This window comes from Tympanuchus pallidicinctus, unplaced genomic scaffold (genome assembly GCF_026119805.1).
Source record: "Tympanuchus pallidicinctus isolate F22 unplaced genomic scaffold, pur_lepc_1.0 scaffold78, whole genome shotgun sequence".
Taxonomy (NCBI): domain Eukaryota; kingdom Metazoa; phylum Chordata; class Aves; order Galliformes; family Phasianidae; genus Tympanuchus; species Tympanuchus pallidicinctus.
In genome coordinates this window covers 29,131-57,077 of record NW_026294800.1, presented here as the reverse complement: position 1 = coordinate 57,077, position 27,947 = coordinate 29,131, and the positions used below count along the sequence as shown (strand labels likewise).

General features: G+C 48.4%; 1 protein-coding gene and 5 long non-coding RNA genes across 30 annotated transcripts in view; 2 read left to right on the top strand and 4 right to left on the bottom strand.

Annotated features, from left to right (window-relative positions):
* The window catches only part of LOC128072974 (syntaxin-4-like), a 45,708-nt gene that overhangs the window by 3,326 nt on the left and 14,435 nt on the right, over positions 1–27,947 (bottom strand). For 18 of the 20 annotated variants that reach the window (XM_052667247.1, XM_052667231.1, XM_052667233.1 and 15 more), the window contains 5 exons: positions 25,294–25,402; positions 19,563–19,639; positions 17,910–18,047; positions 14,951–15,061; positions 12,335–12,642 (listed from right to left, as the gene is read on the bottom strand). In XM_052667247.1, coding sequence (XP_052523207.1) covers positions 12,559–12,642; positions 14,951–15,061; positions 17,910–18,047; positions 19,563–19,639; positions 25,294–25,402 — 519 coding nt within the window. In that variant the 3' untranslated portion in view covers positions 12,335–12,558. Of the gene's footprint in view, positions 1–51; positions 313–3,338; positions 3,824–12,334; positions 12,643–14,950; positions 15,062–17,909; positions 18,048–19,562; positions 19,640–25,293; positions 25,403–27,947 lie in introns of those variants that run through there. The other 2 variants (XR_008202554.1, XM_052667229.1) reach the window with 2 other exon arrangements.
* On the top strand, positions 11,863–12,479 carry LOC128072979 (uncharacterized). The gene is made up of 3 exons (XR_008202559.1): positions 11,863–11,995; positions 12,131–12,218; positions 12,358–12,479. It is a non-coding gene; the product is annotated as an uncharacterized LOC128072979 (long non-coding RNA).
* LOC128072982 (uncharacterized) lies at positions 13,217–14,827 on the bottom strand. Its single transcript, XR_008202566.1, has 2 exons — positions 14,157–14,827; positions 13,217–13,309 (listed from the first exon to the last, which is right to left on the bottom strand). It is a non-coding gene; the product is annotated as an uncharacterized LOC128072982 (long non-coding RNA).
* On the top strand, positions 15,817–16,605 carry LOC128072987 (uncharacterized). 2 transcript variants are annotated; one of them, XR_008202579.1, is made up of 3 exons: positions 15,817–15,832; positions 15,979–16,018; positions 16,523–16,605. It is a non-coding gene; the product is annotated as an uncharacterized LOC128072987 (long non-coding RNA). The 2 variants fall into 2 exon arrangements; XR_008202578.1 differs by lacking the exon at positions 16,523–16,605 and adding an exon at positions 16,328–16,359.
* Positions 18,439–19,554, bottom strand: LOC128072983 (uncharacterized). 3 transcript variants are annotated; one of them, XR_008202569.1, is made up of 4 exons: positions 19,337–19,554; positions 19,197–19,267; positions 18,810–19,042; positions 18,439–18,486 (listed from the first exon to the last, which is right to left on the bottom strand). It is a non-coding gene; the product is annotated as an uncharacterized LOC128072983 (long non-coding RNA). The 3 variants fall into 3 exon arrangements; XR_008202568.1 differs by lacking the exon at positions 18,439–18,486 and having other exon boundaries at positions 18,609–19,042; positions 19,337–19,550; XR_008202567.1 differs by lacking the exon at positions 18,439–18,486 and having other exon boundaries at positions 18,609–19,042; positions 19,227–19,267; positions 19,337–19,549.
* On the bottom strand, positions 20,433–21,905 carry LOC128072986 (uncharacterized). Of its 3 annotated transcripts, none has more exons than XR_008202577.1 (3): positions 21,870–21,905; positions 21,666–21,706; positions 20,433–20,489 (listed from the first exon to the last, which is right to left on the bottom strand). It is a non-coding gene; the product is annotated as an uncharacterized LOC128072986 (long non-coding RNA). The 3 variants fall into 3 exon arrangements; XR_008202576.1 differs by lacking the exon at positions 20,433–20,489 and adding an exon at positions 20,859–20,915; XR_008202575.1 differs by lacking the exon at positions 20,433–20,489 and adding an exon at positions 21,361–21,446.

Genomic DNA, 27,947 nt, shown 5'->3' with positions numbered 1-27,947 from the left:
GAATTTCCCCGCCCCGCCCCCCCCCCTCCCCCCCCCCTCCCGGCCGCTCACCTCCTCCAATCACGTTGACCAATGCTCCGCTTTCAGTCCCGCCCACTCGGCAAAAGTACGGCCCCGATTGGCTGAAGCGGAGGCGCGGCAACAACAAAGCCCCGCCTTCCCCCAGCCCCAAAGCCCCGCCCCCTCGGCCGACAGCCAATAGGAGGAGGGGGGGAGCCCCGGCCACGCCCACACGCGTCCAACGTAACCGCGGGGGGAGGAACGAGGGGGGGGAACCGCGGAGGGCGGAGTCACAGCGGAGCAGCGCCGAGCCTGGGGACAATGGGGACCAATGGGGACCAATGGGGACCAATGGGGACCAATGGGGACGTGGGGGGACGTGGAGGGGAAATACGAGACCCCACAGACCCCATAGGGATGCATTGGGACATTGGGGACCCCATAGACCCCATAGGGATGCATTGGGACCTTGGTGACCCCATAGAGACCCCATAGACCCCATAGGGATGCACTGGGACCAATGGGGACCCCATAGACCCTATAGACCCCACAGACCCCATAGGGATGCATTGGGACCTTGGGGACCCCATAGACCCCATAGGGATGCATTGGGACCTTGGGGACCCCATAGAGACCCCATAGACCCCATAGGGATGCATTGGGACCTTGGGGACCCCATAGAGACCCCATAGACCCCATAGGGATGCATTGGGACCTTGGGGACCCCATAGAGACCCCATAGGGATGCATTGGGACCTTGGGGACCCCATAGAGACCCCACAGACCCCATAGGGATGCATTGGGACCTTGGGGACCCCATAGAGACCCCATAGACCCCATAGGGATGCACTGGGACCAATGGGGACCCCATAGACCCCATAGACCCCACAGACCCCATAGGCATGCATTGGGACCTTGGGGACCCCATAGAGACCCCATAGGGATGCATTGGGATCTTGGGGACCCCATAGAGACCCCATAGACCCCATAGGGATGCACTGGGACCTTGGGGATCCCATAGAGACCCCATAGACCCCATAGGGATGCACTGGGACCTTGGGGACCCCATAGACCCCATAGAGACCCCACAGACCCCATAGGGATGCAGTGGGACTGTGGAGACCCCATAGACCCCATAGAGACCCCATAGGGACCCCACAGACCCCATAGGGATGCATTGGGACTGTGGGGACCCCATAGACCCATAGAGGCCACACAGATCCCATAGAGACCCCACAGGCCCCATAGGGATGCATTGGGACCTTGGAGACCCCATAGACCCCATAGAGACCCTCATAGACCCCATAGAGACCATTGAGACACCATAGACCCCATAGGGATGCTTTGGGATTTTGGGGACCCCATAGGGATACTTTGGGACCATGGTGACCCCACAGACCCCATAGAGATGCATTGGGACTGTGGAGACCCCATAGAATCCATAGAGACCCCATAGGGATGCTTTGGGACCATGGTGACCCCATAGACCCCATAGAAACCCCACAGATCCCATAGAGACCCCATAGACCCCATATGGATGTATTGGGACCATGGCGACCTCACAGAGATCCCATAGACCCCATAAAGACCCCATAGGGATGCATTGGGACCTTGGGGACCGCATAGACCACAAAAACCCCATAAAACCTCACAGAGCCCCATAAAAACCCATAAAATCTCACAGAACGCCATAAAACCCCATTAAATCCCATAAAACCCCATAAACCCCCACAAACCCCCATAAAACCCAACAAAATCCCACAAGAACCTCTAAAGAACCACAAGAACCACAGAGCCCCACAAAACCCCACAGAGACCCATAAAACCTCATAAACCACCATTAAACCCCACAGAACACCATAAAGCCCCATAGAACCCCACAGAAACCCATAAACCCCAATTAAACTCCACAGAACCCCATAAACCCCCATAAAACCCCACAGAAACCCATAAACCCCACAGAACCCCACAAAACCCCATAAAATCCCACAAAACCCCATAAAATCTCATAAAACCCCACAAAACCCCATAAAACCCCATTGAAGCTCACAGAGCCCCATAAAACCCCATAAAACCCCACAGAAATCCCATAAAACCCCATAAACCCCCACAGAACCCCATAAAACCCCGTAAAACCACATAGAACCCCACAGAACCTCCTAAACCACCATTAAACACCACGGAGACCCCATAAAACCCCATTAAACCCCATAAAGCCCCACAGAGACCCCATAAAATCACACTGAAGTTCACAAAACCCCATTAAAACCCCACAGAACCTCATAAAACCCCACAGAACCTCATAGAACCCCACAAACTGTCATTAAACCCCACAGAGACCCCATAAAACCCCATGAACCCCCACAAAACCACACAGCACCCCATAAAATCCCACAGGACCCCATTAAAACCCACAGGACCCCACAGAGACCCCATAAAACCTCGTAGAACCCCACAAAATCCCATAAAACCCCACAAACCCCCACAGAACCCCATAAAACCTCATAGAACCCAACAGAAACCCACAAAACCCCACAGAGAACCCGCACAGACCACCCATTAAACCCCACAAAACCCCACAAACTGCCATAAACCCCCACAGAGACCCCATAAAAACCTACAGAGCCCCACAAAACCCCACAGAGACCCCATAGAACCCCATAAAAACCCATAAGAACCCCATGAGGACCACATAAAACCTCATAAAGCCCCACAGAGACCCCATAAAACCTCATAGAACCCCAAGGAGACCCCACAAAACCCCATGAAACCCCACAGAGACCCCATAAAACCCCTAAAACCCCACAGAGATCCCATAAAACCCCACAGAGACCCCATTGAAGCTCACAGAACCCCATAAAACCCCACAAAAACCCCACAGAGATCCCATAAAACCCCACAGAGATCCCATAAAACCCCATAAAACCCCCTAAAACCCCACAGAGATCCCATAAAACCCCATAGAACCCCACAAAAACCCCACAGAGATCCCATAAAACCCATTAGAACACCATAAAACCCCAAAGACCCCATAATACCCCATAAAACCCCACAGAGATCCCATAAAACCCCACAGAGACCCCATAAAACCCCATAAAACCCCACAGAGATCCCATAAAACCCCTAAAACCCCACAGAGACCCCATAAAACCCTATAAAACTCCACAGAGATCCCATAAAACCCCATAGAACCCCACAGAGACCCCATAAAACCCCATAGAACCCCACAAAAACCCCACAGAGATCCCATAAAACCCCATAGAACCCCCTAAAACCCCACAGAGACCCCATAAAACCCCATAGAACCCCACAAAAACCCCATAGAGATCCCCTAAAACCCCACAAAGACCCCATAAAACCCCATAAAACCCCACAGAGATCCCATAAAACCCCATAGAACCCCACAAAAACCCCATAAAACCCCACAGAGACACCATAAAACCCACAGAGACCCCATAAAACCCCATAGAACCCCACAGAGATCCCATAAAACCCCATAAAACTCCACAGAGATCCCATAAAACCCCATAGAACCCCCTAAAACCCCACAAAGACCCCATAAAACCCCATCAAACCCCACAGAGACCCCACAAAAACCCCATAAAACCCCACAGAGACCCCATAAAACCCACAGAGACCCCATAAAAACCCCACAAATCCCCACCGCTCGCTGTCGCTTTTAGGGTCGCCCCGGCCGCCGTCCCGAAGCCCAGCAGGCAGAGCAGCGCCGCCGCCATCTTGGTAAGGTCACAAATAGGGACAGGATGTGATGTCACTTATGGGGGCCGTGGGCCGTGACGGGGCGGAGGGGTCCCTGGGGAGCCTACAGGTGCCGCCGAGGGCCAAAAAGCCCCAGCGTGTCAACGGCCGCGTTTCCTGACCCCATTGCAACCCCTTAAGAACTCGTCCCCATTTCCTGACCCCATGGCCACCCTTTAAAACCCCACAAAACCCCATAAAACCCCCACAGAGACCCCATAAAACCCCATAAAATTCCATAGAACCCCATAAAACCCCACAGAGCCCCATAGAACCCCATAAAATCCCATAAGACCTTGTCCCCATTTCCTGACCCCATTGCCACCCCTTAAAACCCCATAAAACCCCCACAAAACCGCACAGAGACCCCATAAAACCCCACAAAGTCTCACTAAGCTCCACAGAACCCCATAAAACCTCAGAAACGCCCATAAAACCCCAGAGAAACCCCATAAAACCTCAGAAACCCCCAATAAAACCCCACAGAAACCCCATAAAACCTCAGAAACCCCCAATAAAACCCCACAGAAACCCCATAAAACCTCAGAAACCCCCATAAAACCCCACAGAAACCCCATAAAACCTCAGAAACCCCCATAAAACCCCACAGAAACCCCATAAAACCTCAGAAACCCCCCATAAAACCCCACAGAAACCCCTTAAAACCTCAGAAACCCCCAGAGAACCCCAGAGAAACCCCATAAAACCTCAGAAACCCCCATAAAACCCCACAGAAACTCCATAAAACCTCAGAAACCCCCAGAGAACCCCAGAGAAACCCCATAAAACCTCAGAAACCCCCCATAAAACCACACAGAAACCCCATAAAACCTTGTAGAACCCCACAGAACCCCATTAAACCCCATAAAACCCCACAGAACTCCACAAAACCCCATAAAACCCCACAGAATCCCATAATGAGGAAGACTGTTAAGCAAAACAGAGCTGGCTGGCCTGAAAGGGTCAAACAGGGAACACGCGGCCCCTCCTGAAAGGGAAGGGCTGCCATGTGAAACTGGCAAGCATGAGCTACAGCTTCTTCGTTCCGTGATCAAGAGCAGAACACGTTCTGTGCAGAGAACGCCTTTGGATCTCTGCACTGACCATCATCCACAAAGAGCTGATTAAGGAATGACGTATTGCTGTCAGCTGCATGCATGTTATCTGATTGAAGTATTGCATTCTCCTGTAGCTAAAAGATATAAAAACCCTGTAACAACAATAAACTTTGCTTCTTGCGCCACCAGAGCCTCAGCCCGTCTGTCCCAGGCGTCTTGAGCTGCTCTCCGTCATCTGGTGCCGAAACCCGGGAATCTCGGACTCCAATGACAAAGGCGTCGCTTCCTCCCACGAGCCGCGGTTGGTGAGTTGAAATAGGGAGGTAAGGACTGGGGAATTGGGCAGATTGTTAAATAAAATGGGACAAGCTGCAAGTACTGAACGAGGCCTTTTTTCTGCAGTGCTGAAATCATTATTAGTTGCCCGAGGAGTAAAAGTGACTCGGGGTCAGATTAGTCATTTTTTAGATTTTATAGAGGAAGTATGGCCCTGGTTTCCCAGGGATGGAACTATTAATATTGAAACTTGGAACAAAGTAGGTGAAAGACTCCAGGGCTGTTATGCTGTGCATGGTCCTGAGAAGGTACCTATTGATACCTTTATGCTTTGGACTCTAATGAAAGAATGTCTCAGAGGAGACACAGGAGATGAGAAGTGGCAGCGGACCACTCGCTCAACAGAAAAGTTAAATCCTGCCTTGCCGCCATCAAAATCTCTCCATCACATCCCTTTGTCCATCGGCACCCCCACCCTCCCCTCCCCAATATGAGCAACCTTTGATTTGTAAATTAGCAAACGACTGGCCGCCTTGTGAACCTCCTGGCACTAACATGACAAAGGATATTTTACCCCCTGATGATTGGGGAGAGTTAGAAAAAGAGGCTGCTGAATCTCACCGTAAGGACTCAGTGGCTGTATTCCCAGCGTTACAGGCTGCTGATGCCGCTGTGCAGACACAACAGACAGTCCATCAGCTCCATCACATCCCCTTGCTGTTCTGCCTGCCTTTCGAGCAGGGCGAATGCCTCCCCCGCCCGGAGTTGATGCTTTGCTTATGCAAAAATCTCCTATGCAGTTGGCTTTGAAAGAAGCTGGGAAAGCTGAGGAAACAATTGATGAATTTTCTGGGCAACTTTTTCCGTCTCAAGTTTTCCCTGTCATACAGCATCAACTTGCAAACGGTGGCATTCTGAATGATTATGAGCCTATTCCTTTTAAACAACTGAAAGAGCTTAAAGCTGCTCATATTCTTCCCCCTTCTGACTGGAAAAGCTTGGCGAAGGCTGTGTTAAGTGAAGGTGAAAATTTGCTTTGGACTTCCGAATATGCGGAACGGTTCTTCTTGTGCCCCTTTATTACCAGTTCCTCATTTTGGAGTGAACCCCTGAGGATTAATGCCTAATGATTTATGGCAGATGGATGTCACACACGTACCTTCTTTTGGAAAATCTTCTTATGCCCATGTAACAGTTGACACTTTCTCTCACTTTGCAGTAGCCCTCAGCCTTGTCTGGTGAAAAACTCTCTCATGTATGCAACCATCTTTTGCATTGTTTTGGCGTTATGGTGTTGGAAATAATCCAAGTAATTTTGTCAGGACGGTATCTCTGATAAAAGCAGAATTTATTCGCGATTGCAATGGCAGCCTATGGACACAACATGACAGCCTTTATACCCTGTTTTCTCCCCTTTGCCTCCCCCTCCCCTGTTTCCCCAATGGCTGGGTACTCCAGGTTCACAATCTTATCAGAAGAATTTACATTTGCTATTTACTTGTTCATTTATTTGTTATCTGGTGCCAGTCAGTAATCATCCAAGATGTCTGGGTGCTCTCCTTGTCCTGTTGATATGGTGATTTTCTTTAAAGTCATCATCGTTAAACAAAGAGCACTGGGGGATGATGTCAGGCCTTCCCAATGTTTCTTCAGGCTCTTCCTCGGGCTGCCATGGCTTGTTCTCATGCAGGATATTCTTGCAGTGTATGTGGCAAAATATACATCTATACACCTATATACAGAGTGTGCGTTCCTGGGAAGGTTCGTCTATACGATAAGTGATGTAAACTTATCAGAGATCTTTCCCAAGTTAAGTAGAGGGACTCCCAAAAAGAACTATGAGAGTGGAGATCATAAAATAAAAATAATATTATACAATTCTAATGCAGAAACAACACTTGATTCTCACAATGGGAACACTGAAATCATTAAAAACCAATAACCGGCCAGCTTAAGTAAGTAACGGTTTTGCAACCTTTTGTCGACATTTTAAAATTTACCATAAAACTGGAATTCCATATAATCCAGAATCACAGAATTGTAGGGGTTGGAAGGGACCTCCAGAGATCATCGAGTCCAACCCCATAATCCCCATAATCCAGAAGGCCAAGGCATAGTAGAAAAATTTAATCATTTATTGAAAACTCAACTAAAGAAAATAAAAGGGGGGACATGAGGAAATAAAGATACTCCATCCTCTATGTTATCACATGCATTATTTGTTTTAAATTTTTTGACACTGGATGATAACGGAAAATTGGCTGCGAATAGATATTGGAGTAATAAAACAAGAGATGAACCAATACAATATTGGAGAAATCCAATGGACGGTAAAATTTATAGTCCTGACCCTGTACTGATTTGGGGCAGAGGATATGTTTGTGTTTTCCCTACAGACGAAACCTCACCATGGTGGATACAGGAGAGATGTGTCCGACATGCCGGAAACCAAGATGGGAAAACTGCGGAGGAAGATGCAGAGACTGACTGTAACCCAGACGTGGGAAAGAAAGATGCACGAGAGAATACGACTCGTGGCCCTAATCCTCAGGACCTTGTGGATCCTACAGCATGGCTGTAAAGCAGAAACATATTGGGCATTTGTACCCAATCCTCCTATCATTCAATTCAATATTCAGATATTCAATATTCAGATGGACACATAATAGAGTTCTCTGCGCGTTTTAATTATTCTGGAAAGGTTGATGGTATGCCTGTATGTTTTCAGATGAATCAAACACAATCCCTGTGTGAGAAAGTGGTAGTGCAAAATGACTGGGATACCAATGTTTCAACAGGAATTCATTGGGCTCTGAATTGTCTCTATATAGATTTAGCTAATGGGACAAGAGGTTCTGGAACGCCTCCCTTAAATTTTCCTTTATGTCAAAGCACAATCACTCCAAAAACAGAATTTGCACCTTTATGGAGAGCATGTCGAGCTAACGAAACGGTGTGCATTGATTCCACTATCTGTGATTGGAATATGATAGGAAATCAAGGGCGACCAATTGATTTGGTCTCAGGAATTTGGACAAAAAACAATCATACGTTCTATTCTAATTTATGGAAAGCAGTCGCAGCTATGGAAAAAATCAAAGCAAAACCATTAAACTTGACTTGGATTCAAATAAAGAATAAATGGGCAATGACTGCAGAGAGTTACACAGCTGAGTTCTATATGCGAGCTTGTGCTCCAGAACCTTATGCCCTTTTAAGCGGACCACTAAATATTGTGAATAGCATAGTGAGTTGTACTGATTGTATAATCTCTAATTGTCTTAATAGGAGCAGTAGTTCCTTCTTGTTAGTAAAGCAACCCGATTACGTCTATCTTCCTGTAAATTTGACACATTATTGCTATGCTGATAAGGGAATGGAAATTCTCCAAGAAGCTTCTTTGCAATTAATAGAGAGATCTAAGCGAATGGTCGAATTAATAATAGCCGGAATAGCTGCGCTCAGTGCTGCCATAGCAGTAACTACAGTCGCTTCTATTTCTTTAACAACTCGTATTCAGACAGCAGCTTATATTAATGAATTATCAATTAATGTATGTAAAGCGTTACAAAATCAAGCTACATGGGATGAAAAGATTGAACTGCGTCTCAATTCCTTAAAGGATACAGCAGACATCCTGGGAAGACAGTTACAAATTATAGCTGCTCGTGAATCTCCCTTGTGTCATGCAGAATACCAAGCTGTGTGACTCCTGTTGAATACAACAATACCAAATTCTCTTGGAACAAAATACAAGATCATCTTCAAGGCACATGGAATAATGCGAACACGTCATTAGATGTTAGGGAATGGAGGCAGCACATTCACGATATGATACAATCACACCATATAGATCTTTCAGTAGCAACTCTACTACATTTATAAGCGCTCTAAAATCTGCATTTCCGTCCTTCAAATCATTTAGAAAAGGAATTTATGGGCTGACAGTCATTGCCATAATGATAATAATAGGAATTCTTGCTTGTCCATGCTTGATGAAAATAACAACAAATAGATTCCAAAATTTGCATATAAATCTTAAAAAATTGGAGATGGAAAACACAAAAAATAAACCACCACCACCTCTGGTCTAATAAAATAGAAAAGGGTGGAATGAGGAAGAATGTGAAGCAAAACAGAGCTGGCTGGCCTGAAAGGGTCAAACAGGGAACACGCGGCCCCTCCTGAAAGGGAAGGGCTGCCATGTGAAACTGGCAAGCATGAGCTACAGCTTCTTCGTTCCGTGACCAAGAGCAGAACACGTTCTGTGCAGAGAACGCCTTTGGATCTCTGCACTGACCATCATCCACAAAGAGCTGATTAAGGAATGACGTATTGCTGTCAGCTGCATGCATGTTATCTGATTGAAGTATTGCATTCTCCTGTAGCTAAAAGATATAAAAGCCCTGTAACAACAATAAACTTTGCTTCTTGCGCCACCAGAGCCTCAGCCCGTCTGTCCCAGGCGTCCTGAGCTGCTCTCCGTCACCATAAAACCCCACAGAACCCCCTAACACCCCATAAAACCCCACAAAACCCCATAAAACCCCACAGAACTGCATAAAACCCTATAAATCCCCATAAACCCCCACTGAGACCCCATAAAACCCTGTAGAACTCCACAAAACCCCATATAACCCCATAAAGCCCATGAAACCCCACAAAACTCCATAGAACCCTATAAAACCCCATAAGACTCCATAGGCCCTCATAGAACCCCATAAAACCCCATAAAGATTTTGTCCCCATTTCCCGACCCCATTGCCATCCCATAAGACCTCATCCCCATTCCCCAACCCCATTGCCACCCCATAAGACCCTGCCCCCATTTCCTGACCCCATTGTCCCCATTATGAGACCCTGACCCCATATCCTGACCCCATAAGACCTTGTCCCCATTACCTGACCCCATGGCCACCCCATAAGACCTCATTGCCACCCCATAAGATCTTGACCCCATATCCTGACCCCATTGCCACCCCATAAGACCCTACCCCCATTTCCCAACCCCATTGCCACCCCATAAGACCTCGTCCCCATTACCTGACCCAATGGCCACCCCGTAAGACCCCATTGCCACCCCATTACTTGACCCCATGGCCACCCCATAAGACCCCATTGCCACCCCATAAGATCTTGACCCCATATCCTGACCCCATTGCCACCCCATTAGACCCTACCCCCATATCCTGACCCCATTGCCACCCCATAAGACCTCGACCCCGTTCCCCGATCCCACTGCCACCCCATAAGACCACAAACAACACAGGCAGCCTTTTAGGTCGTTTATTGTCACTCCGTCTCGCTCCCGACCCCATAACCTCCCCCTACCCCCCCATGGGCCTTTATGGGGTTTTTATGGGGTCGCTGTGGGGTATTGATGTCCCCCCACCCCAAAGAGAGACCCCACAGATATGGGGTGGGAATTAAGGGGAGGGTGGGGGAACTTATAAGGGAAAGGGGAAACTGTGGGGTCAGTGGGGGAAATGGGGGTATTGGGGTCACAATGGGGTCAGTAGGGGAAATGGGGTCAATGGGGTCAATGGGGTCAATGGGGTCACAATGGGGTCAATGGGGCACAATGGGGTCAGTAGGGGAAATGGGGACATTGGGGTCAATGGGGAAAATGGGGTCAACGGGGTCACAATGGGGTCAATGGGGCCACAATGGGGTACAGTGGGGTCACATTGGGGTCAATGGGGTCACATTGGGGTCAATGGGGTCAATGAGGGAAATGGGGCCACAATGGGGTCACAATGGGGTGAATGGGGAAATGGGGTCACAATGGGGTCACACTGGGGTCACACTGGGGTCAATGGGGTCAATGAGGGAAATGGGGTTACAATGGGGTCACATTGGGGTCAATGGGGGAAATGGGGTCACAATGGGGTCACATTAAGGTCAATGAGGGAAATGGGGTCACAATGGGGTCACAATGGGGTGAATGGGGAAATGGGGTCACAATGGGGTCACATTGGGGTCAATGGGGACACAATAGGGTCAATATGGGGTCCATGGGGACAATGGGGTCACAATACGGACAAGGGGGTCAATGGGGCGACAATAGGGTCACAGTGGGGTCAATGGGGTCACAATGAGGTCAATGGGGTCACAGTGGGGCAGAATGGGGGTCAGTGGGATCACAGCTGAGGTAGCTCAGGACAGTGCCATGTGACCCCAGCCCAAGCCGGGACAGGAAGTGGTGTCAGTAGTGACAGGAAGTGGTATCAGGGGCATCAGGAAGTGACGTCAGTAGTGACAGGAAGTGGCGTCAATAGCAGCAAAAAGTGATGTCAGTAGTGAAAGGAAGTGATGTCAGTAGTGACAGGAAGTGGCATCAGTACAGACAGGAAGTGATGTCCAAAGAAGCAGGAAATGATGTCAGTAATGAAAGGAAGTGATGTCAGTAGTGACAGGAAGTAGCATCAGTACTGACAGGAAGTGAGGTCGATAGCAGCAGGAAATGATGTCTGCAGTGCCAGGAAGTGACGTCAGTGGCAACAGGAAATGATGTCAGTAGCTACAGGAAGTGATGTCAGTAGTGCCAGGAAGTGGCATTGGTGGCGACAGGAAGTGGCATCAATAAAAGCAGGAAATGACCTCAATAGTGCCAGGAAAAGATGGCGGTAGAGACAGGAGGTGACATCAGTAGTAACAGGAAGTGACATCAGTAGTGCCAGGAAGTGGTGTCATTGGCAACAGGAAGTGACGCCAGTAATGACAGGAAGTAATGTCAGTGGCATCAGGAAGTGACGTCAGTAGAGACAGGAAATGATGTGACAGGAAATGATATGAATAGAGACAGGAAGTGGTGCGATTACAGACAAGAAGTGAGATCAATAGCAGCAGGAAGTGACGTCAGCAGTGACAGGAAGTGGTGTCAATAGTGACAATAACAGGAAGTGACGTCAGTAGAGGCGAGCAATGTCAGCATTGACCGGAAGGCACTTCAAGAGCCTCAAGAAGTGACGTCATTAGTGACAGGAAGTGACGTCAGCAGTGACAGGAAGTGACGTCAGCAGTGACAGTAACAACAGGAAGTGACGTCAGTAGAGGCGAGCAATGTTACCATTGACCGGAAGGCACTTCAAGAGCCTCAGGAAGTGACGTCATTAGTGACAGGAAGTGACGTCAGCAGCATCAGGAAGTGGTGTCAACAGTGACAATAACAACAGGAAGTGACGTCAGTAGAGGCGAGCAATGTCAGCATTGACCGGATGGCACTTCAAGAGCCTCAAGAGGTGACGTCATTAATGACAGGAAGTGACGTCAGCAGCATCAGGAAGTGACGTCAGCAGCAACAGGAAGTGCCATCAGTATAGACAGGAAGTGCTCAACCTAACCACATCCACTCTCCGAACAGAAAGAGGGTGGGGCTAAGGCACGGCAAAGGCCAATCAGCAGCAAGAGGGGTGGAACCGAAGGCACAGCGCCGGCCAATCAGCAGCGAGGAGGGGGGCTGGGCTCAGCCGGCAGCCACTGAAGCAGCGATGATGGCGACGAGGATAACGAGGGTGAGGACGAGGCAGGCGGCCATAATGAGGCGTTTCTAGGGGATTGAGGAGAGATTATGGGGGATTGAGGAGGGATTATGGGGGATAAATAGGGATTATGAGGGATTATGGGGGATTAAGTGAGGATTATAAGGGACTAATAGGGATTATGGTGGATTAATGGGGATTGTGGGGGGTTATGTGGGATTAAGGAAAAAATAGGGGGCATTAATAGGGATTGTGGGGCATTAATAGGGATTATGGGGGATGAAAGGGCGATTAAGGAGGAACTGTGGGGGATTAATGAGAAATTATGGGGATTAAACAAGGATTATGGGGGACTAATAGGGATTATAGGTGAGAAATTGCAGATTAATGAAAGATTATAAGGGATTAATGGGGACTCTGGGGGATTAAGGATGGATTATGGGGAATTAATGGGGGATTGTGGGGCATTAATAGGAATTCTGGGGGATTATGAGGGATTATGTAGAATTAATAGGAATTATGGGGAAATAATGAGGGATTAAAAGGGCCTTATGGGGGGATTATTTGGAATTATGGTGCACTAATAGAAATTAAGGGGGATTAATGAAGGATTAATGAGGGATTATGGGGGATTAATGGGGATTATGAGGGATTATTGAGCATTAATAAGGGATTATGGGGGATTATGAGGGGATTAAAAGGAATTATGGGGGATTAATGAGGGATTATGGGAGACTAATAGGGATTATGCGAGATTAATAGGGATTATGGGGATTAAGAACGGATTATGGGGGACTAATGGGGATTATTAGGGATTAATGGGGATTATTGGGGATTAAGGATTAATAGGGATTATGGGGATTAAGAACGGATTATGGGGGACTAATGGGGATTATTAGGGATTAATGGGGATTATTGGGGATTAAGGATTAATAGGGATTATGGGGGATTAATGGGGATTATATGGGTTTAATGGGGATAATAAGGAATAAGGGATTATGGGAGATTTATGAGGGATTATGGGGAATTAATGAGGGATTAAAAAGCAATTATGGGGGGATTATGGGGATTATGGGGGACTAATAGGAATTATGGGGAATTAATGTTGGATTAATGAGGGATTATGGGGGGATTATGGGGAACTAATAGGAATTATGGGGGATTTAGGGGGGATCATGGGGGACTAATAGGAATTATGGGAAATTAAGGGAGGATAAATAGTGATAATGGGGGATTAATGGGGATTAAGGAGGGATTATGGGGTTTATGGGCAATTAAGGAAGGATTATGGGAGATTATTAAGGGATTATGGGGGATTATGGGGCATTAATAGGGATTATGGGGGATTAAAAAGCAATTAAGAAGGAATTAGGGAGGATTAAGTAGGATTAAGGAAAATTATGGGAGATTAATAGGGATTATGGGGGATTCTGGGGGATTAAGGAATGATTATAGGGGATTAATAGGGATTATTGGGAATTAAAGGGGATTATGGGGCATTAAAGGGCAATAATGAAGGAATTATGGAGGATTAAGAGTGATTATGGGGGATTATGGGAGATTAATACGAGGTATGGGGTACTAATGAGGGATTATGGGGGATTAATGAGGGATAATAGGGGATTAATGCGGGATTATGGGGATTAATAGGGATTATGGGGGATTAAAGAGGAATTATGGAGGATTAAGAGTGATTATGGGGGATTATGGGAGATTAATAGGAATTATGAGATATCTATGGCGCAACTATGGGGTGGTTATGGGGCGGCTATGGGGCAGCAGTGCGGTGTCTATGGGACAGCTATGGGGCAGCAATGGGGCATCTATAGGGAAGTTATGGGGCAGCTATGGGGCAGCAGTTGGGCAGCTATGGGGCAGTTATGGGGTATCTATGGGGCAGCCATGTGGCAGCAGTGAGGTATCTGTGGGGCAGCTATATGGCGGCTATGGGGTGGCTATGGGGCAGCTGTGGGGAAGCTATGGGGCAGCAGTGGGGCGGCTATGGGGCGGCTGTGGGGCAGCTATGTGTCAGTTATGGGGTGTCTATGGGGCAGCCATGTGGCAGCTATAGGGCAGCAGTGAGGTCTCTATGGGGCGTCTATGGGGCAGCTACGGGGCAGCCATGGGGCGGCCATGGGGCAGCTACGGGGCAGCTATGGGGTGGTTATGGGGTATCTATGGGGTGGCTATGGGGTCGCTAGAGGGCAGCTATGGGGCAGCTATAGGGCATCTATGGGTCAGCAGTGAGGTATCTATGGGGCAGCCGTGGGGCAACTATGGGGTATCTATGGGGCGGCTATGGGGTATCTATGGGGCGTCTATGGGGTGGCTATGGGGCGTCTATGGGGTGGCTATGGGGCGGCTATGGGGCCGTACCCTCCTGGCCTTGCCCTGCTGCTCCTGCGCCGCCCTGAGCTGTCGCCCCCCTTTGTGCACCGCCGTCCCCGACTGCAGGATGTGCAGCTCGATGCGATTGATGGCCTCACCCTGAAACCAGTACGGACCAGTACAGACCAGTATGGACCAGTACGAACCAGTACGGGCCAGTACAAACCAGTACGGACCAGTACAAACCAGTACGGGCCAGTACAGACCGGTACGGACCGGTACGGACCAGTATGGATCAGTACGGATCAGTACAGACCAGTACAGACCAGTACAGACCAGTACAGACCGGTACGGACCAGTATGGACCAGTATGGACCAGTATGGACCAGTACGGACCGGTACAAACCAGTACGGGCCAGTACAGACCGGTACGGACCGGTACGGACCAGTATGGATCAGTACGGATCAGTACAGACCAGTACAGACCAGTACAGACCGGTACGGACCAGTATGGACCAGTATGGACCAGTATGGATCAGTACGGACCAGTACGGACCGGTACAAACCAGTATAGATTGGTACGGACCAGTACAAACCAGTACGGACCAGTATAGACTGGTACAGACCAGTAGAGACCAGTACGGACCAGTACAGACTGGTAGGGACCAGTACAAACCAGTACAGACCAGTATGGACCAATACAGACCAGTATGGACCAGTACAGACCAGTATGGATGTGTAGAGACCAGTATGGACCAGTACGGACCAGTCTGCTCCAGTACAACCCTTTTCCTCCCAGTCCATCCCACTCCCCTCCCAGTCCCTCCCAGTATATCCCAGTCTGTCCTAGTCTCTCCCAGTATATCCCAGTTCATCCCAGTCCATCCCATCACATCCCAGTTCCCTCCCAGTCCATCCCAGTATATCCCAGTTCCCTCCCAGTCCCTCCCATTATATCCCAGTCCCCTCCCATTATATCCCAGTTCCCTCCCAGTCCCTCCCAGTATATCCCAGTTCCCTCCCAGTCTCTCCCATTATATCCCAGTACCCTCCCAGTCCCTCCCATCACATCCCAGTTCCCTCCCAGTCCCTCCCAGTATATCCCAGTCCATCCCAGTATATCCCAGTCCCCTCCCAGTCCCTCCCATTATATCCCAGTCCATCCCAGTATATCCCAGTTCTCTCCCAGTCCCTCCCATTATATCCCAGTCCCTCCCAGTATATCCCAGTCCCCTCCCAGTCCCTCCCATTATATCCCAGTCCATCCCAGTATATCCCAGTTCCCTCCCAGTATATGCCAGTCCCCTCCCAGCCCCTCCCAGTATACCCCAGTTCCCTCCCAGTCCCTCCCAGTATATCCCAGTTAACTCCCAGTCCCTCCCATTATATCCCAGTCCCCTATCAGTCCCTCCCATTATATCCCAGTCCCATCCCAGTCCATCCCAGTATATCCCAGTTCCCTCCCAGTCCCTCCCATTATATCCCAGTCCCTCCCAGTATATCCCAGTCCCCTCCCAGTCCCTCCCATTATATCCCAGTCCATCCCAGTATATCCCAGTTCCCTCCCAGTCTCTCCCATTATATCCCAGTCCCCTCCCAGTCCCTGCCATTATATCCCAGTCCCATCCCAGTCCATCCCAGTATATCCCAGTTCCCTCCCAGTCCCTCCCATTATATCCCAGTCCCATCCCAGTCCCTCCCAGTATATCCCAGTTCCCTCCCAGTCCCTCCCATTATATCCCAGTCCCTCCCAGTATATCCCAGTCCCCTCCCAGTCCCTCCCATTATATCCCAGTCCATCCCAGTATATCCCAGTTCCCTCCCAGTATATCCCAGTCCCCTCCCAGTCCCTCCCATTATATCCCAGTCCCATCCCAGTCCCTCCCAGTATATCCCAGTTCCCTCCCAGTCCCTCCCATTATATCCCAGTCCCTCCCAGTATATCCCAGTCCCCTCCCAGTCCCTCCCATTATATCCCAGTCCATCCCAGTATATCCCAGTTCCCTCCCAGTATATCCCAGTCCCCTCCCAGTCCCTCCCAGTATATCCCAGTTCCCTCCCAGTCCCTCCCATTATATCCCAGTCCCCTCCCAGTCCCTCCCAGTATATCCCAGTTCCCTCCCAGTCCCTCCCATTATATCCCAGTCCCCTCCCAGTCCCTCCCAGTATATCCCAGTTCCCTCCCAGTCCCTCCCATTATATCCCAGTCCCCTCCCAGTCCATCCCAGTATATCCCAGTTCCCTCCCAGTCCCTCCCATTATATCCCAGTCCATCCCAGTATATCCCAGTTCCCTCCCACTCCCTCCCAGTATATCCCAGTCCCCTCCCAGTCCCTCCCAGTATATCCCATTTCCCTCCCAGTCCCTCCCATTATATCCCAGTCCATCCCAGTATATCCCAGTTCCCTCCCAGTCCCTCCCAGTATATCCCAGTCCCCTCCAGGTCCCTCCCATTATATCCCAGTCCCCTCCCAGTCCCTCCCAGTATATCCCATTTCCCTCCCAGTCCCTCCCATTATATCCCAGTCCCTCCCAGTATATCCCAGTCCCCTCCGAGTCCCTCCCATTATATCCCAGTCCCCTCCCAGTCCCTCCCAGTATATCCCAGTCCCCTCCCAGTCCCTCCCAGTATATCCCATTTCCCTCCCAGTCCCTCCCATTATATCCCAGTCCCCTCCCAGTCCCTCCCAGTATATCCCAGTCCCCTCCCAGTCCCTCCCATTATATCCCAGTCCCTCCCAGTATATCCCAGTTCCCTCCCAGTCTCTCCCATTATATCCCAGTCCATCCCAGTATATCCCAGTTCCCTCCCAGTCCCTCCCAGTATATCCCAGTCCCCTCCCAGTCCATCCCAGTATATCCCAGTTCCCTCCCAGTCCCTCCCATTATATCCCAGTCCATCCCAGTATATCCCAGTTCCCTCCCAGTCCATCCCAGTATATCCCAGTTCCCTCCCAGTCCCTCCCATTATATCCCAGTCCCCTCCCCTTCCCCCCCAGTCCCCCACCTGCCCCTCCACAGCGGCTCCCAGTGCCCCGAACAGCTCCTGCAGTTCCCTCATCGCCCTCTCGAGGCGCTGCAGCTCCCGGTGCCTCGACGTCACCTCGTCCAACGCCGCCCGCGTGGCCCGAGCCGCCCCGAGGACCTGGGGGCACCCCATAGAAACCCCATAAGGACCCCCATAGGGACACCAAAGGGATCCATAGGGATGCAGAGACCCATAGGGACCCATAGGGACCCCATAGGGACCCATAGGGATCCACAGACGACACGTGGTCCAACGCTGCCCCGAGGACGTGGGGGCACCCCATAGAAACCCCATAAGGACCCCATAGGGTTGCAGAGACCCATAGGGACCCATAGGGACCTATAGGGACCTATTGCAACCCATAGGAACCCATAGAGGCCCACACATGACACCTGGTCTGATGCCACCCTGAGGACCAGGGGGCACCCCACAGAAACCCCATAAGGACCCCATAGGGATCCATAGGGATGCAGAGACCCATAGGGACCCATAGGGACCCCATAGGAATCCCATAGGGGCCCACAGACGACACCTGGTCTGACGCCACCCTGAGGACCTGGGGGCATCCCATAGAAATCCCATAAGGACCCCATAGGGACCCCAAAGGGATCCATAGGCACGCAGAGACCCATAGGGACCCATAGGGACCCCATAGGAACCCCATAGGGACCCCATAGGGGCCCACAGACGACACCTGGTCTGATGCCACCCTGAGGACCTGGGGCACCCCATAGAAACCCCATAAGGATCCCATAAAGACCCCAAAGGGACCCATAGGGACGCAGAGACCCATAGGAACCCATAGGGACCCCATAGGGACCCCATAGGGACCCCATAGGGACCCACAGACGACACCTGGTCCGACGTCTCCCTGACGACCTGGGGGCACCCCATAGAAACCCCATAAGGACCCCATAGGGACCCCAAAGGGATCCAGAGGCACGCAGAGACCCATAGGGACCCATAGGGACCCCACAGATCCCATAGAGACCCATAGAGATCCCATAGAGACCCATAGGGACCCACAGGGACCCCATAGAGCCCCACAGATCCCATGTTGACCCATAGGGACCCCATAGAGCCTCACAGATCCCATATTGACACATAGGGACCTACAGGGACCCATAGAGACCCATATGGACCCCATAGATCCCATAGTGACTATAGGGACCCATAGGGCCCCCATAGATCCCATACTGACCCATAGGGACCCCATAGAGACCTATGGGGAAACCCGTAGAGATCTCACAGAGAGCCCATAGGGACCCCATAGATCCAATATTGACCCACAGAGACCCCATAGAGCCCCATAGATCCCATATTGACACATAGGGACCCTATTGAGCCCCATAGATCCCATACTGACCCATAGGGACCCCATAGAGCCCCACAGACCCCATATTAACCCATAGGGACCCTATTGAGCCCCATAGATCCCATACTGACCCACAGGGACCCCATAGAGCCCCATAGATCCCATATTGACCCACAGGGACCCCATAGAGCCCCATAGATCCCATATTGACCCACAGGGACCCCATAGAGCCCCATAGATCCCATATTGACCCCTAGGGACCCCACAGACACCCCATAGGGACCCCCTAGAGATCTATGGGGCGCCCCACGACTCACGTTGGAAACGAAGACTTCGCTCTGCCCGCTTTCCAGCATCTCCTCCAATTCCTCATCGGTCACCGCTGAGTTCCCAGCTGTGGGGCACCCCATAAACTCAGGGGACCCCAAAAGATGGGGCCAGACCCCCCAAAAAAACCCCATAGGGATTCACCCAGAGCCCCCAAACCCAATTAATAGACCCCAAATCCCACTGAGAGCCCCCCAAAGCCCCATTAATGGTCCCCAAATCCCCATTAATAGACCCCAAAACCCCATTAATGGCCCCCAAACACAATTAATAGACCCCAAAGCCCCATTAATAGCCCCCAAACCTAATTAATAGTGCCCAAAGCCAATTAATAGACCCCAAAGCCCCATTAATAGCCCCCAAACCTAATTAATAGTGCCCAAAGCCAATTAATAGCCCCCAAACCCAATTAATAGACCCCCAAACCCAATTAATAGACCCCAAAATCCAATTAATAGCCCCGAAACCCAATTAAGAGAGACTCCAAAGCCGTATTAATAACCCCCAAACCTTATTAATAGCCCCCAAACCTAATTAATAGACCCCAAACCCAATTAATAGACCCCAAAGCCCTATTAATAGCCCCCAAACCTAATTAATAGCCCCCAAACCCAATTAATAGACCCCAAAGCCCTATTAATAGCCCCCAAACCTAATTAATAGCCCCCAAACCCAATTAATAGACCCCGAAGCCCTATTAATAGCCCCCAAACCTAATTAATAGTGCCCAAAGCCCTATTAATAGACCCCAAACCTTATTAATAGTGCCCAAAGCCAAATTAATAGACCCCAAAGCCCAATTAATGGCCCCCAAATCCGAATAGCCCCCAAACCAAATTAATAGACCCCCAAACCCGATTAATAGACCCCAAAATCCAATTAATAGCCCCCAAACCCAATTAATAGACTCCAAAGCCCTATTAATAGCCCCCAAACCTTATTAATAGCCCCCAAACCTAATTAATAGACCCCAAACCCAATTAATAGACCCCAAAGCCCTATTAATAGCCCCCAAACCTAATTAATAGCCCCCAAACCCAATTAATAGACCCCAAAGCCCTATTAATAGCCCCCAAACCTAATTAATAGCCCCCAAACCCAATTAATAGACCCCGAAGCCCTATTAATAGCCCCCAAACCTAATTAATAGTGCCCAAAGCCCTATTAATAGACCCCAAACCTTATTAATAGTGCCCAAAGCCAAATTAATAGACCCCAAAGCCCAATTAATGGCCCCCAAATCCGAATAGCCCCCAAACCAAATTAATAGACCCCCAAACCCGATTAATAGACCCCAAAATCCAATTAATAGCCCCCAAACCCAATTAATAGACTCCAAAGCCCTATTAATAGCCCCCAAACCTTATTAATAGCCCCCAAACCTAATTAATAGACCCTCAAAGCCAATTAATAGACCCCAAACCCAATTAATAGCCCCCAAACCTAATTAATAGCCCCCAAACCCAATTAATAGACCCCAAAATCCAATTAATAGACCCCAAACCCAATTAATAGACTCCAAAGCCCTATTAATAGCCCCCAAACCTTATTAATAGCCCCCAAACCTAATTAATAGCCCCCAAACCCAATTAATAGACCCCAAAGCCCTATTAATAGCCCCAAACCTAATTAATAGCCCCCAAACCTAATTAATAGTGCCCAAAGCCCTATTAATAGCGCCCAAAGCCCCATTAATAGATCCCAAACCTAATTAATAGTGCCCAAAGCCAAATTAATAGACCCCAAAGCCCAATTAATGGCCCCCAAATCCCAATTAATAGCCCCCAAACCAAATTAATAGACCCCCAAACCCAATTAATAGACCCCAAAATCCAATTAATAGCCCCCAAACCCAATTAATAGACTCCAAAGCCCTATTAATAGCCCCCAAACCTTATTAATAGCCCCCAAACCTAATTAATAGTGCCCAAAGCCCTATTAATAGCCCCCAAACCTAATAGCCCCCAAACCCAATTAATATACCCCCAAACCCAATTAATAGACCCCAAAATCCAATTAATAGCCCCCAAACCCAATTAATAGAATCCAAAGCCCTATTAATAGCCCCCAAACCCAATTAATAGACCCCAAACCAAATTAATAGACCCCAAAGCCCCATTAATAGACCCCAAACCTAATTAATAGTGCCCAAAGCCAAATTAATAGCCCCCAAAGCCAATTAATAGCCCCCAAAGCCCCATTAATGGACCCCAAACCTAATTAATAGTGCCCAAAGCCAATTAATAGCCCCCAAAGCCCCATTAATGGACCTCAAACACAATTAACAGACCGCAAACACAATTAATAAATGTCATTTGTGGGGCCATTTTTGGGGGTCATTTTTAAGGCCATTTTTGGGGTCGTTTTTGAGGCCATTTTTGGGGCCATTCTGGGTCAATTTTAGGGCCATTTTTGGGGCATTTTGGGCCATTTTTGGGGTCATTTTTAGGGCCATTTTTAACCCATTTTAGGGCATTTTAGGGCCATTTTTGGGGCCATTTTCAAGGCCATTTTTGGATCCATTTTTAGGGCTTTTTTGGGGTCATCTTAAAGGCATTTTTAGGGTCATTTTTGGCGCCATTTTTTAGGGCCATTTTGGGGGTCATTTTGGGTCATTTTAGGGCCATTTTTGGGGCCATTCTGGGTCATTTTTGGGGTCATTTTTAGGGCATTTTTGAGGCCACTTTTGGGGTCATTTTAGGGCATTTTTGGGGCCATTTTTAGGGACACTTTTAAGCCATTTTTAGGGCATTTCTGGGCCATTTTTAGGGTCATTAATAAGCCTTTTTTAGGGCATTTTTTGGGGTCATTTTTAAGCCATTTTTAGGGCATTTTCGGGGACATTTTTGGGGTCATTTTTGGGGCCATTCTGGGTCATTTTAGGGCATTTTTGGGGTCATTTTAGGGCATTTTTGGGGGTCATTTTTAGGGTCATTTTTAGGGCCATTTTTAGGGCCATTCTGGGTCATTTTTGGAGCCGTTTTGGGTCATTTTTGGGGCCATTTTTTAGGGCCATTTTTGGGGTCATTTTCAGCTCCATTCTGGGTCATTTTAGGGCCATTTTTGGGGCCATTCTGGGTCATTTATGGGGTCATTTTTAGGGCATTTTCAGGGCCATTTTTGGGGTCATTTTTGGGGCCATTCTGGGTCATTTTGGGGCATTTTTGGGGTCATTTTAGGGCCATTTTGGGGTCATTTTTAGGGCCATTCTGGGTCATTTTAGGGCCAATTTTGGGGTCATCTGTGGGGTCATTTTTAGGGCATTTTTGGGGCGATTTTTTAGGGCCATTTTTGGGGCATTTTTAGGGTCATTTTTAGGGCATTTTAGGGCCATTTTTGGGGTCATTTTTAGGGCATTTTTGGGGTCATTCCTGGGGCCATTTAGAGCCCATTTTTGGGGCCATTTTTGGGCCATTTTTGTGACCATTTTAGGGCCATTTCAGGGGCCATTTTTAGGGTCACTTTTAAGCGATTTTTAGAGCATTTTCGGGGTTATTTTTAGGGCCATTTTTGGGGTCTTATTGGGGCGTTTTTAGGTCCTTTTGGGGGCCAATTTCGTGGCATTTTGGGCAATTTTACTGGTCATTTTTAGGGCCATTTTTGGTCATATTTAGGTCATTTCGGGGCCATTTTTAGTGTCACTGTAAAGCCATTTTTAAGGCAATTTTGGGGTCATTTTTGCCCTTTTGGGGCCATTTTTGGGGTTGTTTTAGGGCCACTTTTGGGTCATTTTTGGGGCCATTCTGGGTCACTTTTGGGGTCATTTTTGGGGCATTTTGGGGGTCATTTTTAGGGCATTTTTGGGGTCATTTTTAGGCCCATTTTTGGGGTCATTTTTGGGGCCATTCTGCGTCATTTTGGGGTCATTTTGGGGACCATTTTGGGGGCCATTTTTAGGGTCATTTTAAGGCCATTTTAGGGCATTTTTGGGGTCATTCGGGGCCATTTTTAGTGTCACTGTAAAGCCATTTTTAGGGCAATTTTGGGGTCATTTTTGCCCTTTTGGGGCCATTTTTGGGGTTGTTTTAGGGCCATTTTGGGGTCATTTTTGGGGCCATTCTGGGTCACTTTTGGGGTCATTTTTGGGGCCATTTTTAGGCCCATTTTTGGGGCCATTTTTGGGGCCATTCTGCGTCATTTTGGGGTCATTTTGGGGGCCATTTTTGGGTCATTTTGGGGGCCATTTTTAGGGACATTTTTAAGCCATTTTAGGGCATTTTTGGGGTCATTTCGGGGCCATTTTTAGGGTCATTTTAAAGCCATTTTTAGGGCAATTTTGGGGTCATTTTGGGGTCATTTCGGGGCCATTTTTAGGGTCATTTTAAAGCCATTTTAGGGGAATTTTTGGGGTCATTTTTGCCCTTTTGGGGCCATTTTTGGGATTGTTTTAGGGCCATTTTGGGGTCATTTTTGGGGCCATTCTGGGGTCATTTTTGGGGCCATTTTTGGGGCCATTCTGGGTCACTTTTGGGGTCATTTTTGGGGCATTTTGGGGGTCATTTTTAGGCCCAATTTTGGGGTCGTTTTTGGGGCCATTCTGCGTCATTTTGGGGTCATTTTGGGGGCCATTTTTAGGGACATTTTTAAGCCATTTTAGGGCATTTTTGGGGTCATTTCGGGGCCATTTTTAGGGTCATTTTAAAGCCATTTTTAGGGCAATTTTGGGGTCATTTTTGCCCTTTTGGGGCCATTTTTGGGGTTGTTTTAGGGCCATTTTGGGGTCATTTTTGGGGACATTTTTGGGGCCATTCTGGGTCACTTTTGGGGTCAGTTTTGGGGCATTGTGGGGTCATTTTTAGGCCCATTTTTGGGGTCGTTTTTGGGGCCATTCTGTGTCATTTTGGGGTCATTTTGGGGGCCATTTTTAGGGACATTTTTAAGCCATTTTAGGGCATTTTTGGGGTCATTTCGGGGCCATTTTTAGTGTCACTGTAAAGCCATTTTTAGGGCAATTTTGGGGTCATTTTTGCCCTTTTGGGGCCATTTTTGGGGTTGTTTTAGGGCCATTTTGGGGTCATTTTTGGGGCCATTTTTGGGGCCATTCTGGGTCACTTTTGGGGTCATTTTTGGGGTCATTTTAGGGGAATTTTTGGGGTCATTTTTGCCCTTTTGGGGCCATTTTTGGGGCCATTTTTGGGGCCATTCTGCGTCATTTTGGGGTCATTTGGGGGGCCATTTTTAGGGACATTTTTAAGCCATTTTAGGGCATTTTTGGGGTCATTTCGGGGCCATTTTTAGGGTCATTTTAAAGCCATTTTTAGGGCAATTTTGGGGTCATTTTGAGGTCATTTTTGGGGCCATTTTTAGTGTCACTGTAAAGCCACTTTTAGGGCAATTTTGGGGTCATTTTGGGGTCATTTCAGGGCCATTTTTAGGGTCATTTTAAAGCCATTTTAGGGGAATTTTTGGGGTCATTTTTGCCCTTTTGGGGCCATTTTTGGGGCCATTCTGGGTCACTTTTGGGGTCATTTTTGGGGTCATTTTTAGGCCCATTTTTGGGGTCATTTTGGGGGTCATTTTTTGGCCCATTTTTGGGGTCATTTTGGGGACCATTTTGGGGTCATTTTGGGGGCCATTTTTAGGGACATTTTTAAGCCATTTTAGGGCATTTTTGGGGTCATTTCGGGGCCATTTTTAGGGTCATTTTAAAGCCATTTTCAGGGCAATTTTGGGGTCATTTTTGCCCTTTTGGGGCCATCTTTGGGCTGTTCTGGCACTGACTGATGTGCAGATGGCGCCGCACTCGCTGCAGGCAGCGCTGCCTGTAGTGGCTCTGAGCTGCGTGGAGCCTCGACGTCACGGCCAGGAACTCCTGCAGGAGGACGCCGTGCTGCAAGAGACACAAAGAACCCATCAGGCAACCCCAAATCCCAACAAACGGCACCAAAATCCCAAGAAATGACCCCAAAATCTCAAGAAATGGCTCCAAAATCCCAAGAAATTACCCCAGAATCCCAAGAAATGACACCAAAATCCCAATTAATGACACCAAAATCCCATTAAATTACCCCAATTCCCAATAAAAGGCCCGAAAATCCCAGGAAATTACCCCAAAATCCCAATAAATGACCCCAAAATCCCAATGAAAGGCCACAAAATCCCAATAAATAGCCACGAAATCTCCCAAAATGACCCCAAATCCCATTCAACGACCTGAAATCCCAATTAATGACACCAAAATCCCAATAAAGGACCCCAAATCCCAAGAAATGGCCACAAAATCTCAATAAAGGACCCCAAATCCCAATGAACGGCCACAAAATCCCAGGAAACGGCCCCAAAATCCTGAGAAATTGCACCAAAATATCAATAAATGGCCCCAAAATCCCAATAAGAGAACACAAAATCTCCCAAAATGACCCCAAATCCAAATAACCAGACTCAAAATCCCAAGAAATGGCCCCAAAATCCCAAGAAACGGCCACAAAATCCCAATAAATGGTCACAAAATCTCCCCAAATGACCCAAAATCCCAAGAAATTGCCCCCAAATCCCAATAAATGACCAAAAATCTCAAAAAATGGCCACAAAATTCAAATAAATGGCCCCAAATTCCCAATAAATGGCCCCAAAATCTCCCAAAATGACCCCAAATCCCAATAAAGGAGCCCAAAATCCCAAGAAATGGCCCCAAAATCTCCCCAAATGACCCTAAAATCACAAGAAACAACCCAAAATCCCACAAAATGGCCACAAAATAACCATAAATGGCAAAGAAATCCCAATAAATGACCCCAAAATCTCCCCAAATGACCCTAAAATCCCAAGAAACGGCACCGAAACGCCCAAAATGGCCCCAAAACATCAACAAATGGCCCCAAAACCCCAACAAACAACCCCAAATTCCCCAAAAACGGGGGTTTTCACCAAGAAAACCCTGCTTTTCCCCTAAAATCTGGGGTGTTCTTGTCCCTAATCCTAACCCCTAACCCTAACAACCCTAACCCCAAACCTAACCCGAACCCTATACCCTACTCCAACCCTAACCCTAAACCCTACTCTAACCCTAAAAACCCTAACCCCAAACCCAAACCTTAACCCTAACCCTAACCTAAACCACAACCCCAACCCTAAACCCTAAAGCATAACCCTAATCTTAAACACCAACCCTAAACCCTAACCCTAAACCCAAAAAGCCAACCCTAACCCCTACACTAACCCTAACCCTACTCCAACCCTAACCCTAAACCCTAATCCTACTCTGACCCTAGAAACCCTAACCCCAAACCCTAAACCCTAACCCTAAACCCAACCACTAACCCTAACCCAAACCCTACTCTAACCCTAAACCCAACCCTAAACTCTAATCCTAACCCAACCCTAACAACCCTAACGCTACACCCAACCCTAACCCTAACCCCAAACTCTATCCCTATACCCTACTCTGACCCTAACCCTAAACCCAACACCAGCCCAACCCTAAACACAACCCTAACCCTAACCCTAACCCTATACCCTAACCCTAACCCTAACCCAACCCTAACCCAAACCATAATCCCAACCCTAAACCCTAAAGCATAACCATAATCTTAAACCCCAACCCTAAACCCTAACCCTAAACCCTAAACGCCAACCCTAACCCCTACCCTACCACTACCCCTAACCCTACTCCAACCCTAACCCTAAACCTTAATCCTACTCTAACCCTAACCCTAACCGCAAACCCTAAACCTAAACCCAACCACTAACCCTAACCCTACTCTAATCCTAACCCTAACCTTAACCCTAACCCTACATCCAACCCTAACCCCAAACCCTAACCCTATACCCTACTCTAACCCTAACTCTAAACCCAACCCTAACCCTAACCTAAACCATAACCCCAACCCTAAACCCTAAACGCCAACCCTAACCCCTACCCCAACCATACCCTAACCCTAATCCTAAAACTAACCCTACTCCAACCCTAACCCTAAACTCTAATCCTACTCTAACCCTAAAAACCCTAACCCTAAACCCTAACACTAAACCCAACCACTAACCATAACCCTACCCTAATCCTAACCCTACACACAACCCTAACAACCCTACCCTAACCCCAAACCCTATCCCTTTACCCTACTCTAACCCTAAACCCAACATTAGCCCAACCCTAAACCTAACCCCAAACCCACCCCTAAAACTGACCCTAACCTAAACCATAACCCCAAACCTAAACCCTAACCCTAAACCCTAAATGCCAACCCTAACCACTACTCTACCCCTAATCCTAACCCTAACCCTACTCCAAACCTAACCCTAAACCCTAATCCTACTCTAACCCTAAAAACCCTAACCCCAAACCCTAAACCCTAACCCTAAACCCAACCACTAACCCTAACCATACTCTAATCCTAACCCCTACCCTAAACCTAAACCCTAATCCTACTCTAACC